The 20,024-nt window shown below is 52.8% G+C and overlaps 1 protein-coding gene across 1 annotated transcript in view; it reads left to right on the top strand.

The window, feature by feature from the left end:
• MGAT5B (alpha-1,6-mannosylglycoprotein 6-beta-N-acetylglucosaminyltransferase B) overlaps positions 1–8,371 on the top strand; it is a 66,953-nt gene extending 58,582 nt beyond the window's left edge. Inside the window, 6 exon segments of the mRNA XM_029212316.1 lie at positions 1,012–1,158; positions 1,346–1,462; positions 6,918–6,992; positions 7,387–7,422; positions 7,424–7,644; positions 8,173–8,371. Of these exon segments, the coding sequence (XP_029068149.1) occupies positions 1,012–1,158; positions 1,346–1,462; positions 6,918–6,992; positions 7,387–7,422; positions 7,424–7,644; positions 8,173–8,371 (795 nt within the window).
• Positions 8,372–20,024: the final 11,653 nt, after the last annotated feature.

Below are 20,024 nucleotides of genomic sequence, written 5' to 3'. Positions count from 1 at the left end.
CACAGACGCCCAGGAGGTGCCCATACGTGCCTGCCAGGCCTGCCGCCATCACTTGTGGCCCCCTCTACGTGTGGACATGCCCAGGACACTGCTGCCCTGAGCCTCGTGTCTGGGCCTCTTAGGGGCTGGTCGGAGCTGGGGGCAGAGATGGGGATGGCCATCAGGCAGGGGAGGCCCCACAGTGAAACGGACCTGAGAGGGGCTCAGTGATGGTGAAGAGGAGTTGGGCTGCCCACCTGCCCCCCCCGCCCCAACACCAGTGCAGCCCAGCTGACTCCTGGACCTGGCTTTCAGAGCCACTGAGAGGGTGGAAGGGCAGGCTGGGGGCAAAGGGACGGGGTGCAGCCTGGCTGGAGTTCCATCGGGCCAGTAGTTCTGACGAACTGCTCCTGGAATTCCCTGAGCTGTGTCCCTGGAGCGTGATCCTGCTGTTGGGCCCTGAAGTGTCAGCGAAGGCTGGAGAGTCTCTAGCCAGCTGCCAGGTCCTCTCCTGTTCTCACCATAACTTATTTCTTCAGGCCTCGTGTGTGTGTGTGTGTGTGTGTGTGTGTGTGTGTGTGTCGGGGTGGAGAGAGGGTATCTTTGTGCAGTGAGCAACCTGAACAACCCTACATGGCAACCCCAGATTCAGAATCACTTATTGATCACCTTTCGGGGCCAACCCTCTGAGCACTCCTAGTACAAGTCAGGTACTGAATGAATGTTTTTTGGGTGAATGAGTAAAGGTCCTTTGAGGTCAGCTGTAGGAGTGGCCTGAAGCCTTCTAAGCTTGGGAACCCTTGTTCTTTTCCCCTCCAGAGTCATAGCCTTTAGAGCAGGAGGAGGCCATTGATATGACCTAACTAGACGTCCTGATTCCACGATGGCTGAGGCACACAGCTGCTCTGGGCTCTCTGCTGCCCCAGCTGCCTCCTGTGAATGTCCCAACCCCAGCCTCACTCCCAGCTTCCTGGGGCTCCTGGGCTGTGATACCCAACCTTCCCTGACCATCGTGCCACCTCGGTTCTGCAGCTCTTCATAGGGTTTGGCTTCCCCTACGAGGGCCCTGCCCCACTGGAGGCCATCGCCAACGGCTGTGTCTTCCTGCAGTCCCGCTTCAGCCCGCCCCACAGCTCGCTCAACCATGAGTTCTTCCGGGGCAAACCCACCTCCAGAGAGGTGAGTGGGAAGGGCCTGGTCCCACATCGGGAGGGTCCGAGATGGGACCCCTGCAGTTCCTGGAAGGGGGAGACTGAGACATGGGGTGAAGGGAGAGATGGGACAGATGGGTGGGGGGCTTCTGCTCTTCACGCAGCCCAGCTTGGCAGGCAGAGGGAGAAGCCTCCCGTCTCTGTGCCCTGGCTAGGTGTTCTCCCAGCATCCCTACGCAGAGAGCTTCATTGGCAAGCCCCACGTGTGGACTGTCGACTACAACAACTCAGAGGAGCTTGAAGCAGCCATCAAGACCATCGTGAGAACCCAGGTGAGGCTCGGATCCAGTCAGGACCACCAATATCCTAAACTTTGGGTCTTTGCTATAATTAGAAAAAGATGCTCCTCTTGGTGAATTCAGACTTGCAGGCCTGGGTTGGCAACTTGGATGCGTGTGTGTGTGTTGAGAGAGTGGGGGGAAAACCTGCCTCTGTGCTGTGAGCAACCTGCACAACCTTACAGGGCAGCCCTGGATCCAGAATCATTTATCGCGTGTCTCTGGGGGCCGGGTCCTGTGAGCACTCCGAGCACAGGTTAAGTGCTGAGTAAATGTTTTCAGGATGAATGCGTGAAGGTTCTTTGAACTCTGCTGTCTCTGTGGTCTTTTAGCAGCACGTCTCAGACTATAATGTGCACACAGATCACCTGGGGGTCTTGTTAAAGCGCAGGTTTAGAGTCAGCAAGTTGGGTGGGGCTGAAGCCCTGCATTTCAAACCGGGTCTGGGTGGTGCCGCCTTTGCATAGCAAGTGGGTAGAGCGTTCTGCGTTTCCTCCAGCAAGTAAGTGTTGGTGGGTGTGGGCGGAGGGCAAGGAGGGGCTTGTGCAGCTCCTCTCCCCGGTGGGCACCTCTGTGGCTTCTGATGGCTCCCTGTGCGTGTGCGCTCTCGCGGTCCCTTCATTTTGAGAAGCGGGCAGACTGTGTGAGCACATGGGGGAGGGGCAGCCCTGCTCTCCGTGATCCCTCTGGACCCATTTCTTGCTGTAGCTCGGACACCAGGCTGAGCAAAAAACCCCACTCCTGTCAGGTCCCCTTCTCTGCCCATCACCAAGATCACCGAGCGTGCCCTCCCTGGCGGGGGGCTGGGGGTGGTTGTGCTGCTCTGGGCGGACTTGTGGCAGAATCAGAGAGCATTAGGCTGCTGGGGCAGGGGCCACCACAAGGGAGAGCCCTGCCCGGGAGGACACACAGTCTGGGAAGCTGGGGACACTGCCGGGCTTGGGGCAGAGGCCACCGCGCATTGATGCCCCATACGGTCTTAAGGGCTTAACTTTGGGTCCAGAGCTCTGCTTGGTTGTCCTGACCGTGAGGCAGGGTTGCGTATTTTTTTAAATTTTCTTTTGGCCGTGCCATGCAACTTGCAGGATCTTAGTTTCCTGATCAGGGATTGAATCCAGGCCCTGGCAGTGAAAGTGCCAAGTCCTAACCACTGGACTGCCAGGTTTTTTTTTTTTCTTTTTTCTTTGCGGTACGCGGGCTGTGGCCTCTCCCGTTGCGGAGCACAGGCTCCGGACACGCAGGCTCAGCGGCCATGGCTCACAGGCCCAGCCGTTCCATGGCATGTGGGATCTTCCCGGACCGGGGCACGGACCCGTGTCCCCCGCATTGGCAGGTGGACTCTCAACCACTGCGCCACCAGGGAAGCCCTTTTTAAAAAAATTTTACTTATTTATTTATTTGGTTGCACCAGGTCTTAGTTGTGGCAGGCGGGGTCCTTAGTTGTGGCTCGCCGACTCCTTAGTTGTGGCATGCGAACTCTTAGTTGCGGCATGTGGGACCTAGTTCCCTGACCAGGGACTGAGCCCGGGCCCCCTGCGCTGGGAGCTCAGAGTCTTAACCACTGTGCCACCAGGGAAGTCCCTGCATTGTTTTTTCTTTTTAACACCCTCCTGCATCCCGTGGATCAGTCCCTCCCATTCGGCACTCTCGGTGTTAGCCCACCCCCTCAGCAAATGACCCCAGAAAATCCATGCCCACCCTGCCCACCCCCTTCTTCTACCCACCCCACTCTCGTCTTTCCCTCCTGTCTGTGTGTGAGTGTTTCTCTAGTGAAAGTACCCAGGAAACTGCTGTGTCACAGCCTAGGTGCATCTCTGGTTGTGGCAGATGTGGGCAGGTTGACCCGCGCAGTGGCTGAAGCCCTGGACCTCCACCGGTGGTGCAGGGAGAGCCCTCCGCCCCCTCTTGAGCATCTGCTTAAACAAATCCTCCTCTGCTGGGAGTTCCTCCAGGTCCCGGCCTGAGGCTGGGTTCTTCCCGGAGCTGACCCCAGGCAGGGGTTTGAGCACAAGTAGTTTGTCTGGGGGGTGATCCCAGGAAGGAAGGTCCTGGAGTGCCAGTGAGTCAGGGTGTGTCATCAAGAAGGTTACCCCTGCCTTCAAGCACCTGGTGCTCAGTGCCGGCGGGGACCTCCGAGAGGTGGGGTACTCGCATCCCGGCTTGTCCTGAGAAATGAGGAAACCGGGGTGTTTTTCCCACAACTGCATCCACCGCTGGCTGAGGCTGAACCGGGGGGGCAGGTGTCAGCTCTCAACACTGGGCTGAGCAAGCTAGAGAAAGCCGCCCACCCCCCGACAGACGGTGGGGGAGGGCGCTGTGGGAAGCTGCCCTGCAGGGGACCCCCATCCTGCACCCTGTCCCTGCTCCCTCTCTGCACCCCTTGCAAAAGCAACCCTCTGGGACTTCCACCCCAGGGGAGCAGGGGTGGGGTGGGAAGGGGACCAGGAAGGCTTTTGCCCACCCCCAGGCCTCAGGTCTGGCTGCACCTTCAAGGTCCCTTGTGACTGTGTGAGCGAGATCCCAGCCCTGTGGAGAGCCATGTTCCCAGCCGCAGACCTAAACAGGGGTCTATGTTGGGGGGCGTCTGTGCGTGTGAGCATGCTCATCTATTCACGCGTTATTTCTGGCTGGACACACAAGAAATTGATAACAGTGCCTGCCCTGGGGAAGGGGCTGGGCATCTGGGGTCAGAGGAGAACTTGCTTTGCCTTGTTTTCTCTTGATTTTTTAAAACATGAACATCTGTTTAATTGTTAGTTAATTAAAAATCAGGGCTTCCCTGGTGGCGCAGTGGTTGGGAGTCCGGCTGCCAGTGCAGGGCATGAGGGTTCGTGCCCCGGTCCAGGAGGATCCCACGTGCCGCGGAGCGTCTGCGCCCGTGAGCCATGGCCGCTGAGCCTGCGCGTCCGGAGCCTGTGCTCCGCAGTGGGAGGGGCCACGACAGTGAGAGGCCCGCTTACCGCAAAAAAAAAAAAAAAAAAAAATCAATAACAAAAGGGTCCAGGAACCAAGGTACTGCAAATTCGTCAGGCTGACTTGCAGCTGGACCTCAAACCAGCCCGTGCCCCCCCTGCCTTTAGCCATCCCACCCCCAGCCTGACTCTTGGGCAGTTAACCCTTTACCCAAGAATTGCCTGAGAGGTGTTTAAAATGCAGATTCCCGGGCCTATCCCCAGCTTCTGATTTAAAAGGACCGGTGCAGCCTTGGAGTTTGCAGGTTTTTAAAATTTTTTTATTGAAATCTTGCTGGTTTGTTCCCGCCCTCTTCCCCCCTCATCATCACAGGCCAGCAATCCCGGCAGGACCAGCACCTGCCTTTCTGTCCAGACGGATCACCATGCACACCTGTAATTAGACCTAATGGGGGTAATTTCCAGGCAGGCTGGCTCCTCCGGTGGGAGATTCACGGCAGGCGGGGCGTGGCTGCTGCGAATGGCCCCCTCCCTCTCACGGGTGGAGGGGGGCTTAGAATCACCATGTGATGGGCTTCAAACCACCCCCGGGGATGACTCGGTGGCTGCTGCCAGGAGCAGGCAGGGTGATAGTTGGAGGGGAAATCTCTTCTCTGGTGGGTTTATTTATAACCAGGACTTGAAGTCTTGGACCCGAGGCGACTGGGGGTCCCCTGGGGCAGCAGCTGGTGGCCGGGGCCTCGGTGGCCATCAGCTGGGGTTGGGATTGGCTGTGTGGAGCTCAGGGCTGGAAAGGCTGTGCTGGTTGATGGGCTGTGAAGTGGTGGCTGGATGTGGACCTGGGGATTCTCTGGGATCCCGGATCTGCCCCAGGATTAAGGACACCGACTCACAGGGCAGGTGAAGTCAGAACCGCGGCACGGTCAGATGGGTGGGGCCTGGTCCCAAGAATCAGTCCTGGTGGTAGCAGCTGCTTCCCTGAGGCCCTCCTCAGCTTGAAGTCGGGGATGTCCCCTCGGCCAGAGGGCCCAGGATGGGCCTCCAGCCCTTCGAGGTGGGGTCTACAGGAGGCAGGACCCAGCGCAGCCTGATTGGGTTCTGACACACCCATCTCTGATGCGGAGAAAGGACCTGGGCAGACCAGCAACACTTCACTACCTGGGCTGAAACTGCCTGGCTTCTGGAGCTGCTGGCAGGGAAACGGCATTATCAGGAGGCGGCTGGGCTGGGTATGGTGCCAACACACATGGTGGGGAGTGGGGGGTGGGGCCAAAGGCCAAAACAGACCTTCCTCTGAGTCTGAGATGGAACATCTCCCAGGTCACCGCGATCTCGCCTCCCGCCCACCTGGCCGACAGTTTCCTCCAAGGAGGCTGTGTGTGCTGGGCCACCGAGGGTTGCTGTAAACAGGGAGGGGGTGGCCAGGTAAGAAGACTGGAGAGGAGGTGGGGGTACTCGCGCTGGGGAGGCAGCGGCCTCATCACCTCTTCCGTTCCCCTTGCTCCTTGCGCCCCAGCTACCAAATCCATCTGGTCCTGTCGGCCCCAGTGTGCGCTGTTCCATAACTCTGATATTTAGACTGACGGTATGTGGCCTCCCTTTGGGGGCACCTAGTTCATGTAGCTCCCGGGTGCCTGGTCTGGGCAGGAAGCTTTACAAATGTCATCTCATTCCATCAGGCTGGGAGATTCCCTGTGTTGCTTTGCGTGAAACTTCCACATCTTGGGCAGAACACAGGCAGAGCTGGGGATGCTTTTTCATTCCATGACTAGTTCCTCAGTGACTCCTGTGTACCAGGCATTGTGCCAGGCACCAGGGGTTTAATGGTGAACAAGTTGTGGTCCCACAGCCCATGGGGCTTATGACCTGAGGGAGACAAGGGATAAATCAGAAATGATGGGCTTCCCTGGTGGCGCAGTGGTTGACAGTCCACCTGCCGATGCAGGGGACACGGGTTCATGCCCCGGTCCGGGAAGATCCCACATGCCACGGAGCGGCTGGGCCCATGAGCCATGGCCGGAGCCTGTGCTCCACAACGGGAGAGGCCACAACAGTGAGAGGCCCGCGTACCGCAAAAAAAAAAAAAAAAAAATCAGAAATGATGACACAGGCACTAATTCTCTACTGGGAAAGTCTGGGGTGTGTGCAAAGGAAAGTGGTCCTTTAACAGGAGGTGGGGTGGAGCTCTGGGTCTGCTTCCTGGAGGAGGTGACGTCTAAGAGGGGAGGGTGCATCCGTGGTTGGCTGGGGAAGAGCAGGCATCACAGCCGAGGAGGGGATGGAATGCTGAGCTTTAGGGAAAGAGGAGAAGCTCAGTGGAAGTGGGAGAGGGTCAGGGAGGGATGAGCTGTCGTGAGGCCCCCGAGGGCCACTGAAGGGTGCACCGGGGAGCGGGGCATCTGCGTGGATAGGGTGGTCGGCTCCCTGGGTGCAGGCCGTGAGAGCCCCCAGATCTGGCTGCTCCCAGGGCCGAGCAGCCAGGTCTGGGGAGGCCCAGGGCTTCTCCTGCCCCATGTGTCTGCCTGTCTCTCACACAGGTGGACCCCTACCTGCCCTACGAGTACACGTGTGAGGGGATGCTGGAGCGGGTCCATGCCTACATCCAGCACCAGGTAGGTGGGTCCCCCACTCTCTGTCTCCAGGGGCCGAGCTGGCTCCAGTGTCTGAGGCCCCACCTCTGCCCAGGGTGCAGCGTGCTTTAACCTCCAGGTCCTTCTCCAATCTGTTTCCTTCCGCGCGGGGGTTGGAGATGGGCAGGGCCGAGCAGTACTGCTCAGAGACCGGGCCTGGGGCACCCCTGCCCTGGGCCCCCAGCTCGAGTCTCAACCCCCATATCACAGCACAGAAATGCAAAGACTCATTTTTCATTTTTATTACACAGTTGTTTAGAAGTTTAGTGAGTGAGTGGGGAGTAGGGAAGACCCTCCCCCTGCAACCCCTACCCACAGGATGAGTTGGGAGTGAGGTATTCCATTTTCCCTCTTGACACTGCTTTCCTCTGGGCAGGACTTCTGTGCAGCCCCAGGCCCTGCCCCCCCCAGGGGCCCGAGCCCCGGAGAGCCCCTTCATCCTGGCCCCCAACGCCACTCATCTCAAGTGGGCCCGCAACGCCAGCTTGGCCCCCGGGGCCTGGCCCCCAGCGCACTCCCTCCGGGCCTGGCTGGCTGCCGCTGGGAGGGCCTGCACGGACGCCTGCCTGGACCACGGGCTGATCTGCGAGCCCTCCTTTTTCCCCTTCCTCAACAGCCAGGACGCCTTCCAGACGTGAGTGAGCCCCGGCCCGACCCGGCCCAGCTGACCTCACCTGTAGCTCCTTTGTTCCCGTGGCCGCCTTGCCCCCGGCCCTGCCAGCAGCGGGGGCATGCGGTGCTTTCCAGTGAGTCAGGAAGGATCCAGAAGGGACCTTCCGGGCAGGTATCCACAGCACAGCTGCCCACTCTTGGCAAGGCCTCTGCCCCAAACCACCAGGGGAAGCTCCCTGCTCAGTCCCTGACCTCCTCATCCCTCCCTCAGCCCCTGCCCAGCCTGTCTGGGCACCTTCTAGGTCCAGGCCACAGAAGCTGCCCCAGGTTCCCCCGATGGGTGAGCCTGGGCCCCCCACCCTCCTGCCCACTCTCCTCTCTCACAGCAGGGGCGAGAAGGAGCTGCAGCCCAGCGTTTGTCCTGGCGCCTCCTAGAGACATCTCCCTGGGTCTGGAATGGGATGGGCCAGGGAGAGGGAGTGGGCAGTGCCAGGCTGGGGCAGCCCCCGCCCCGCACGCTGAGTGACCACCTCCGTTGGTGCCCACCCAGGCTGCAGGTGCCCTGTGATAGCACCGAGTCGGAGATGAACCATCTGTACCCGGCCTTTGCCCAGCCGGGCCAGGAGTGCTTCCTGCAGAAGGAGCCTCTGCTCTTCAGCTGTGCCGGCTCCAGCAGCAAGTACCGCCGGCTCTGCCCCTGCCGAGACTTCCGCAAGGGCCAGGTGGCCTTGTGCCAGGACTGTCTGTGAGGGCGCCCACCGGCTGGCCCTCCCCGCCTCAGGAGAAAGCACCAGCAGATTCTGAGCTCCAGCGACCCGCCCTACCCCCCCACCCCGCAACGCCCCCAGGCTGGAGCCTCCTTTCTTGGCCGGGAGGTGGGCCGAGCCCATAGGTGCGCAGGTCTGGGGAGGGAGGCAAGTCTGCCGAGTGCCTGGTGCCCGCCCTAGGCAGGCTCCTTGCTCTCACCCCGAGGGCTCGTGGCAGCGTTGTGGCCAAGCAGCTGGGGGTTGGTCAGAGGGTCCCACTGGCCCAGGAGCAGATGGTCGGAGGCCCCTTGCTTTGTGCAAGACCAGATCTGGACCAGGTGGAATGAGGGCCTTTGTCCTTCTTGGGCCCAAGGATTGGGCCTCTGGGCATACGATAGAGGAAGCAGGGTGATGCTTGCCCAGTGGCCCACTGGAGGGTCCACAGAGTGGGGAGTGATGTGTGAGGGGTCAGCCTTGTCCCTGTGGAGTTGTTTGGGGTGTGAACAGAAAGGGCCGGGGACTGGGGGGAGGCCAGGCTGGGGGACCCTGTTCATGCCTCCTCAGCCCCCCCCACCCCTCCTGTTTTCCCAAATTCCCCTCCTTTCCCACTTGGGCACCACAATTAGGGTTGCAGGGACCACTTAGACCCTGGGTTGAATTGTTTCCCTCTTGCTTATTCCAACTTTCTTCACTTTGGGCATTTCCTGAAACCTATCCCAGCATGACTGCGATTCCAGACCGTGGATTTGTTTCCAAAGCCTCAGTCCCCACCCCAGCCTCTGAGAACAGGCTCTAGAATCTACCCTGCCCCCACCTCCTAAGCATCTTTTGTAGGCTTGGGATGAAGCTTCAGCCCCATGGCACACGTGGCCCAGTTCCTGGATGCCCAGGCCTGCTACCCCCACGTAGCCACCCCTGCCCCATCAATGCTGCGTCCGTGTCCCTAACCTCCAGCTTCCTCCAGCCTCCAACCGCCTCTGGATCCAGCCGTCCATCCGTGTGGCATGCCTTCCCCTTCACCTGAGGAAACAGATCGGGCCGTCAGAAACACTGCCACCCCAACCCCGTTTTTAATCCCACTGCCTTCCAGGCAACCCGCCCCACCCACCCAGGCCTGCCCCTCCTCCCTTCCAGGGAGGCAGCCACAGGGCCCTGAGTCCAGAGGGCAGGGCCTGAAGGTGGATACCTCCCATCAGAGAGCCCTCTCGGCCTGGGCAGCTCCTGTGGCCACAGAAACTCAACAGTCACCAAGGACCTGACCTGTCGGGGGAAAGCAATAGAGATACTCTTTTCTCTCTCTCTCTTTTTTTTTTAAAAGATTTCTTGAAATAATAAATATTTTGTTGGGATGTGAGGTGCAGAGGAGGAGATGTGCTATTTCTCATCTTTTCCTGGGATGCCCAGGCCTGGAGGAGTGAGGGGGTGTGAACACCCTGGGTGTGGGGGGGTGAATATCTGGGGCCCCCGGGCCCCTCCTCCACATTGTCACTCCATCTACAAAGTTGGCGCTGTGTCAGGCTGCCTAAAGGAAGTCCCTGCGCCCGCCAGAAGTCCACGGCCCCTCCCACCACTCCAGCACTGTGACTCCAGGGACCCCGCTTGACCAGCAGGGCTGGATCCAGTTCTGTTCACCAGGGGCTGGCCTCTGCTGGCTGTGGTTGCTGTGAGATCAGAGAACATAAATGCATTTTGATGAGAGCCTGAGCCAGGTCGTGATAAGAAGACTAACTAGGGGAGGGAGATCAAGATGGCAGAGTAGGGACTTCCCTGGTGGCGCAGTGGTTAAGAATCCGCCTGCCAATGCAGGGGACACGGGTTTGAGCCCTGGTCTGGGAAGATCCCACATGCCGTGGAGCAACGAAGCCCGTGCACCACAGCTACTGAGCTTGTGCTCTAGAGCCCGCGAGCCACAACTACTGAGCCCGCGCACCTAGAGCCCGTGCTCTGCAACAAGGGAAGTCACCGCAATGAGAAGCCCGCGCACCGCAACGAAGAGTAGCCCCCGCTCACCACAACTAGAGAAAGCCCACGCGCAGCAACGAAGACCCAATGCAGCCAAAAATTTAAAAAAAAGATGGAGTAGAAGGACACAGAGCTCATCTCCCCCCACAAACATCAAAAATACATCTATAGGGCTTCCCTGGTGGCTCAGTGGTTGAGAGTCCACCTGCAGGTGCAGGGGACGCGGAATCGTGCCCCGGCCCGGGAAGATCCCACATGCCGCGGAGCGGCTGGGCCCGTGAGCCATGGCCGCTGAGCCTGCGCGTCCGGAGCCTGTGCTCCGGAAGAAGCCACAACAGTGACAGGCCCGCGTACCGCAACAACAACAACATAATACATCTATAGGGTTTCCCTGGTGGCGCAGTGGTTGAGAATCTGCCTGCCAATGCAGGGGACATGGGTTCAAGCCCTGGTCTGGGAAGATCCCACATGCCGCTGAGCAACTAGGCCCGTGAGCCACAACTACTGAGCCTGCGCGTCTGGAGCCTGCGCTCCGCAACAAGAGAGACCACGACAGTGAGAGGCCCGCGCACCGCGATGAAGAGTGGCCCCCGCTCGCCGCAACTAGAGAAAGCCCTCGCACAGAAACGAAGACCCAACACAGCCAAAAATAAATAAATTTAAAAAAAAATACATCTATATGTGGAAGAGTTCTCCCAGAAAGCAAACTGAAAGCTGTCAGAAGGTCTGTCACAACCAAAGCTGTAAGAAAGATCTCTTTGTAATCAGGTAGGACAGAAGAAAAAAAACAAAGCAGATGGAAACTGGGCCCCTGGGAGGGAGCTCTGAAAGAGGAAAGGTTCCCTCATCTTGGGATCCCTCTTTAACATTTGGGAGGCCCGCTGGGGCAGACAGGGAGCTGGAGTGGCCTGGACTTTGCTCGGGAGGTGTGGGTGGGTGCTGACCTGCTGCCAGGCAGGGTAGAGAGAGACCAGCACCGACAGCGGCCACGTCTCCACACTTCTCAGCCCAAAACATGCTACTGCTAGTATGCACAGTGGCTGGAGCTTCAGCAGACAGACCCAGGGAGAAGACTTGATTTAGCTGTGTGGAAACAGCCCAAAGGGCCTGGAGTATGGTCTGGGCACCATCGTTAACACGTGCAAGACGGGGTGGGGGGGGGGGGGGGGGTCTGCCATATAAGACCCCTGCTGTCAGTGTGCTCAGGTGGGGCGTGGCTACAGTGGCCACGGGCTCTGTGAGTGCATATGCTGCGGGGGGTGGGGGGGTGGGGGCAGGGCTGACATCTGAGCCTATTATCAGCACTGCCTCAGCAGGGGCAGGTCCAGGGGCAGGTCCAGCAGCAGCTGACTTTGTTGGTAGGCACACTGAGTGTTGGGCAGCATCACAGAATTGCATGTCCCCAGGGGGCAGCCCCTGGGGAGGAATACACAAGGGTTCTTTTCCCAGCGGAAGTGCTCCAGTCCCACCTACCTCACACTGCAGCTTAGAGCTGGATCTGGGAGCTTCTACTCCAACAGCTGGGGAGCAGACCCTGCCCCCAACATAGCTGTGACAACCACAGAGCAAAGAGGAGGACCCACCCAACATCCAGTGCAGGCTCTGGTCACCACAACACCAAACACGCCCCCTATCAAAGGGACAACAGCCAGCACACCCTGAGGAAAGATGTGGCAGACATCCATACCCAAAACAGCCCTCACACCAAAAATATTGGACTCACACAGTCTATACCGGGTCACTCCCATGTAAAAGCAGCCCTTTGAGACCACAGTAGAAAACTGTTTCTCCTAAATTCAGAGACAGAGAATTTAAGTAAAATGAAAAAGTGGAAGAACTACTCCCAATTAAAAGAACAAGAGAAATCCCCTGAAAATACAATGAAACAGACCTCTTCAGTTGACCAGACCCCAAATTCCAAAAGGAGGTAATAAAAATGTTAAAGGAATGAAGAAAGATTGATAGAAATATAGATCACTGTAACAAGGGACTAGAAACTATAAAGAGGAACCAGTCAAAATTAGACAACTCAATTGCCAAGATAAAAACTGAGCTAAAGGCAATGAATAGCAGACTAAATAATGCAGAAGAACAAATAAGTGATCTGGAAGATAGAATAATGGAAATCACCCAATCAGAACAGCAGATGGAAAGACAAATTAAAAAAAAAAAATGAAGGCGATATACGAGATCTATGGAATAATATAAAATGTGCCAACCTACACATAATAGGGGTTCCAGAAGGAGAAGAAAAGGGGATTTAAAATGTATTTGAAGAGCTTATGGCTGAAAACTTCCCAAACCTAGAGAAAGAAACAGTTTTCCAGGTACAGGAAGCACAGAGGGTCCCAAACAGATGAACCCAAACAGACCCACACCAAGACATGTCATAATTCAAATGGTAAAAGTTAAAGATAGGATTCTAAAGGCAGCAAGAGAAAAAGTGTCAGTTACAAACAAACCCTCATAAGGCTATCAGCTGATTTCTCTACAGGAACTTTGCAGGCCAGCAGGGATAATATATTCAAAGTACTGAAAAGGAAAAATCTGCAACCTAGGATACTCTACCCAGCAAGATTATCATTTAGAATAGAAGGAGACACTAAGAATTTCTCAGACAAGCAAAAACTAAAAGAATACAGCAATACTAAACCTAACCTAAAAGAAATATTGAAAGACCTCCTCTAAATAGAAGAGAAGAATCAATAGGAAAGGGAAAAACACAATAGGAAAGGCAAATATATCAAAGGACTGAAGATCACTTAAATAAGCCAGTACATAGATTAAAAAATAATCAAAACATTTTTGTAAAAGTGATTATAACTATAATTAATAGCAAAGGATAAACATGTGGATGTAAAATAGGACATCAAAATCACAAAATGTGGGGGAGAGAAGTAAAAAAATGTAGATCTCGTAGAATGTATTTGAACTAATACGACTATAAGTCTACAGCAAGCATATATAGTTATGGGTTAACATACTTGAAAACCAGGGTAACCATGGACCAAAATCATACAATAGAATCACAAAAAACCAAAAAGAAAGGAACTCAAGCACAATACAAAAGAAAACCATCAGAACACTAAAGGAAAAATAAAAGAAGAAAAGAACAAAGACGAACTGCAAAGTCAAATGGAAAACCAGGTTTAAAATGGCAATAAATACATACTTATCAATAATTACTTTAAATATCAATGGACTAAATGCTCTGATCAAAAGACATGGAGTGACAGATTGAATAAAAAACCAAGAACCTACAATATGCTGCCTACAAGGGATTCACTTTAGGGTGAAAGACACACATAGACAGAAAGTGAGGGGATGGAAAAAGATATTTCATGCAAATGGAAATGACAAGAAAACAGGGATAACAATAATCATATCAGATAAAATAGACTTTAAAATGAAGTCCATAAAGAAAGACAAAGAAGGACACTATTTAACGATAAAGGGATCAATACAAGAAGAGGATATTGCACTCGTTAACATAGGCACCCAATATAGGAGCACCTAAATATATGAAACAAATACTAACAGACATAAAGGGAGAAATTTACAGGAATACAGCAATATTGGGAGACCTTGATACCCCACTGACATTAATGGACAGATCTTCCAGACAGAAAATCAATAAGGCAACAGAGGTCCTAAATGACACAATACAACAGTTGGACTTAATTGATATCTACAGGACACTCTATATTAAAAAAAATACACATTTTTTTCAAGTGCACATGGAACATTCTCTAGGATAGACCACAAAGTAGGATAAAAAATAAGCCGCAACAAATTTAAGAGGATAGAAATTATTTCAAGCATCTTTTCTGACCACAGCACTATGATTATAGGCCAATATCTTTGATGAATATAGATGCAAACAAAACTCAACAAAATATTAGCAAACCAATCCAACAGTATATAAAAAGGATCATACACCATGATCAAGTTGGATTCATTCCAGAGTCACCAGGATGATTCAACATATGCAAATCAATGTGATATGCCCCATCAACAAAATACACAAACCACATTATCTCAATAGAGGCAGAAAAAGCATTTGATAAAATTCAACATCCATTCATGATAAAAACTCTTATCAAAGTGGGTATAGAGGGAACATACCTCAACATAATAAAAGCCATTAATGACAAACCCACAGCCAACATAATACTCAACAGTGAAAAGCTGAACTAAATTCTGAACAAGACAAGGATGCCCACACTCACCACTTTTATTCAACATAATATCCAAAGTCCTAGCCTCAGCAATCAGACAAGAAAAAGAAATAAAACATATCCAGATTGGACGGGAAGAGGTAAAATTGTCATTATATGCAGATGGCATGATATACTCTATATAGAAAACCTAGACTCTACACAAAAACTATTAGACCTAATAAATGAATTCAGCAAGGTAGCAGGATATAAGATTAATATATAGAAATCTGTTGCATTTCTTTTATCTTAAACATTTATTTATTTATTTGGCTGCATTGGGTCTTCGTTGCAGCATGTGGGATCTTCATTGCAGCATGCGGGATCTTCATTGCAGCACTCGTTGCAGCACACAGGCTCTTTGCTGTGGTGCACGGGCTTCTTTCTAGTTGTGGCGTGCAGGTTTTCTCTTCTCTAGTTGTGGCGCGGGCTCCAGAGCGCATAGGCTCTGTAGTTTGTGGCACACGGGTTCTCTAGTTGAGACGCACGAGCTCAGTAGTTGTGGCACATGGGTTTAGTTGCCCTGTGGCATGTGGGATATTAGTTCTCTGACCAGGGATCGAATCCACATCCCCTACATTGGAAGGCAGATTATTTTTTTAAATTAATTAATTAATTTTATATTTTGGCTGCACTGTTAGTTGTGGCACGAGGGATCTTTGTTGTGGCATGCAGGATCTTTCGTTGCAGTGCGTGGGCTCTTCATTGTGACATGCGGGTTTCTCTCTAGTTGTGGCACGTGGGCTTCTCTCTAGTGGCACACGGGCTCCAGGGCACATGGGCTCTGTAGTCGTGGCGTGCAGGCTCCAGAGTGCATGGGCTCTGTAGTTTGCAGCATGTGGGCTCTCTAGTTGAGGTACGTGAGCCCAGTAGTCATGGCCTGCAGGCTTAGTTGCCCCGCAGCATGTGGGATCTTAGTTCCCTGACTAGGGATCATACCCGAATCCCCTGCATTAGGAGGCGGATTCTTTACCACTGGACCACCAGGGAAGTCCCAGTTGCATTTCTTTACACTAAAAATGAAATATGAGAAACTTAAAAAAAAAATCCCATTTAAAATCACATAAAAAAGAAAAAAAGTACCCAGGAATAAACATAACCAAGGAGGTGGAAGATCTATGTGCTGAGAACTATAAAACATTGATTCAGGAAATTGAAGATGATTCAAAGAAATGGAATGTTAGCCCATGCTCTTGGATTGGAAGAATTAATATTGTTAAAATGGCCTTACTACCCAAAGCAATCTACAGATTTAATGCGATCCCTATCAAATCACCCATGACATTTTTCAAAGAACTAGAACAAATAATCCTAAAATTTGTACAGAACCACAACCGCAAATGGTGTTGGGAAAGCTGACAGCCCCACGTAAATCAATGAAGTTAGAAGACTCCCTCACACCATACACAAACTGAAAATGGTTTGACCTAAATATAATACATGATACCATAAAAGTCCTAGAAGAGAAAATAGCAAAACGTTCTGACATAAATCGTAGCAATATTTCTTAGATCAGTTTCCCAAGGCAAAATAAATAAAAGCAAAAATAAACAAATGGGACCTAATCAAACTTAAAAGATTTTGCACAGCAAAGGAAACCATAAACAAAATGAAAAAACCTGTGGACTGGGAGAACAAATTTGCAAACAATGCAACCGACAGGGGTTTAATTTCCAAAATATACAAACAGCTCATACAACTCTATATCAAAGAAACAACGCAGTCAAAAAATGGGTAGTAGACCTACATAGACATTTCTGCAAAGAAGACATACAGATGGCCGACAGGCACATGAAAAGATGCTCAACATTGCTAATTATTAGAGAAATGCAAATTAAAACTACAATGAGGTACCAGCTCATACCAGTCAGAATGGCCATCATCAAAAAGTCTACAAATAATAAATGCTGGAGAGGGTGTGGAGAGAAGGGAACCCTCCTACACTGCTGGTGAGAATGTAAATTGGTGCAGCCACTGTGGAAAACAGTATGGAGGTTCCTTTAAAAAGTAAAAATAGAGTTTCCATATGATCCAGCAATCCCACTCTGGGCATATATCCAGAAAAGATGAAAACTCTAATTCGAAATGATACATGCACCGCAATGTTCATAGCAGCATTATTTACAATAGCCAAGATATAGGAACAACCCAAGTACCCATCAACAGACAATTGGCTTAAGAAGAGGTATATTGGAATAATACCTTGCCATTTGGAGCAACATGGATGGACATAGAAATTATCATACTAAGTGAAGTAAGTCAGACAAAGAAGGACAAATATTATATCACTTATATGTGGAATCTAAAAAATAACAAATGAATTTATTTACAAAACAGAAACAGACTCACAGACGTAGAAAATGAACTTATGGTTACCAAGGGGAAAGGTGGAGGAGGGAAAATTAGGAGTATGGGATTAACAGATACATGCTACTATACATAAAATAGATAAGCAGTAAGGATTTACTGTGTAGCACAGAGAATTATATTTAATATCTGTAATAACCTATAATGGAAAAGAATCTGAAAAATATGTATACATATATATAACTGAATCACTTTTCTGCACACCTGAAACTAATACAATATTGTAAATCAACTATACTTCAATTTTTAAAAAAAGACCTATTTCCTGAGCATTTACTGTACTTCAGACACCATGCTGAGAGTTTGATACACCACGATTTGTCATTTTATGTGCTTAGCCATCCTACCAGGTAGGTACTATTCTATCCCCATTTTACAGTTGAGAAAACTGAGGCACAAAGTTTAAGTAACTTGCCCAAGGTCACACAGCTTCTAAGCAGTGAGACGGGATTTGCTATAAAGTGAGGATCAAATGACCCAATAGAGGGACAGCCCAGCATGGTGCCCAAGCCACAGTATATGTTCATGGTTTTACATAATCCTGTGTTTGAGACACTCCCCTAGCCAGGGGTTCTCAACGGGGGCAGTTAGCTCCCCAGAGGACAACTGGCACGATCTGGAGATGCTTGACTGTCATGATAGGGGCAGGGGAGTAGCCTACTCCTGGCACTCAGTGGGTAGAGGCCAGGGATGTGGGTCAACCTCCCCACAGTGCACAGGACGGCCAGCACCAACATGAACTATCTGGCCCAAAGCATCAGCAGTGCCGAGGGGGAGAAACCCTGTTCTAGGCCAGCTGTTCTCAAACTTTGGCGGGCATCAAATCACCTGAGTCTGAGCTTATTAAAACCCAGGCTGCTCTCACCCCCAGAGTTTCTGATTCAGTCGGTCTGGGGTGGGTGCTGGGAATTTGAGTTCTTACCAAGGCAGCGCTGCTGCTGCAGGGCCAAGGCCCACACACTGCACACCACTGGTCTAGATCAAGTGGGTACCAGTAGCTAGTTTACTTATTTTCAATAGAATTTTAGTTTGCAATTCCCTGATGACATAGGATGTGGAGCATCTTTTCATACGCCCACTGGACAGCTGTATATCTTCTTTGTGAGGTGTCTGTTCAGGTCTTTTGCCCTTTTTTTTTTTGCAGTACGCGGGCCTCTCACTGTTGTGGCCTCTCCCGTTGCGGAACACAGGCTCCGGACGCGCAGGCTCAGCGGCCATGGCTCACGGGCCCAGCCGCTCCGCGGCGTGTGGGATCCTCCCAGACCGGGGCACGAACCCGTGTCCCCTGCATCGGCAGGTGGACTCGCAACCACTGCGCCACCAGGGAAGCCCTTTTGCCCATTTTTTAATCGAATTGTTTGCTTTCTTATTGTTGAATTTTGAGGCTTTTTGTATAGGAGACTACATTTGAATTTTCTTAAAATGTTAATGAGGGCTTCCCTGGTGGCGCAGCGGTTAAGAATCCGTCTGCCAATGCAGGGGACACGGGTTCGAGCCCTGGTCCTGGAAGACCCCACATGCCACGGAGCAACTAAGCCCATGCGCCACAACTACTGAGCCTGCACTAGCCCCCGCTCACCGCAACTAGAGAAAGCCTGTATGCAGCAACAATGACTCAATGCAACCAAAAATAAATAAAGTAAATAAATTAAAAAAAAATGTTAATGAGGTGGATGAGTGGGCGGGGGGCAGGTGAAGCTGGAGGGGCAGGCAAGGGAAAGAAGTCAGGTGCTGGGAAGAAACTGCAGCCCGGATACAAGACCAGATGCTGGTGCCAGGAGGCCCTTCCTCCCTAAAACTGAAGCTGGCCACCCCCTGCTTCACCCCTACTACTACTGAAATAGGCATGGACCGGCCTCATCCCCACCCTGCAAGGCGACTCCATTCTCTCCACTTACAGGTGAGGAAGCAGGTGTGATGAGGCCCCGCCCTAGCCTTTGCAGTCACCTGGGGAGCGTTGGCCATCCCCATGTCCAAGGCTGCACGCAGGCTAATTAAACTGAAATCTCTGGGCGGGGGCCCGGCGACAGAATTAAAAAAACCAACAACAAAAAAACAACACTCAGGTGTTTCTAATGTGCGTCCAGCGTGAACCACCGGTTTCCCCGTCATGCCTGGATGGCTCCTCCCTGCTCCCTCACCTCCCGGCTTTGGTCTCATAGACTGTGATCAGGTTGAGGGCGCTGGAGGAGGCCTCCTTTGAAGGCTTAGCCCCCCCAGTCCCCACCTGCAGCCCTCAGGCCAAAAGCAGCTCCTCCCTACAGCCCAGGGCTCGGGAGGCTGCCAAGCCTGGGAATGAAGAGGGAAGAGGCTGCGTCTGGCCTGGGCCTGGAGCCAAGAGCGCACACAGGCTCCAAGACAGAATCCTGAGATCAAGGGCCGGAGAGAGAGTGCAGGGAGGCTGCTGACCAGCTTTGCTTGCCCAGAACCAGGGAGGGGGAGGGCTGCCGAGGGGCGGGGTCTCCTCTAGTCTCTGCAGAGCGCTGAAAGGCATTCCCAACTCCAGTTTCTTCTCCCGGTCACCAAGGACCCTCTTAGCCGGGGCTGGGCCTGGCAGATATGCCTCCCCCATGTCCTGGCACCGCAGCTACAGCCCCTCCCTTTAGCTGACTCAAAGTCCCCTGAAACCCCATGTGTTCCTCCTGCCATGTCTGGGAAAATGAGCCCAGGGCAGGGGTGAGGTCTCGAGAGAAAAGGCCCACCCACGCCCCCTGCATTGGGAGCACAGAGTCTTAACCACTGGACTGCCAGGGAAGTCCCGGTGGCCCACGGGGGTCACGCTGGTTCCTCCAGTATCTTATCCTAGTAACCTTTAAAGTGGTCACAACATTTCCTTAATTGGGGGGGTCTTTTCAGGACGGTGCTAGGGAGAGGTTCCCCCTGTTCCCCATGGCCTCTGCCTGTGCAGCCCTGCCCCCAGCTCGGAAGGGAAGACAGGTGTGGAAGCCCCTGTTCCAGCTCTTACAAGAGCTAAGTCAGGCCCGAGCCGGCATCCGGGCACCCAACCTGCTGCCGTGGGGCTCACCTTATTTTGCCCTTTTTTTTCTCCTGTGTGAAACGAGGAAAATGATCCCAGCACACACGGGGGATGAAGACGAAAGAAGACCAGG

This window comes from Monodon monoceros, unplaced genomic scaffold (assembly GCF_005190385.1).
Source record: "Monodon monoceros isolate NGI ecotype Baffin Bay Population unplaced genomic scaffold, NGI_Narwhal_1 Super_Scaffold_9, whole genome shotgun sequence".
Taxonomy (NCBI): Eukaryota; Metazoa; Chordata; class Mammalia; order Artiodactyla; family Monodontidae; genus Monodon; species Monodon monoceros.
This window is presented reverse-complemented; position numbering and strand designations above follow the sequence as displayed.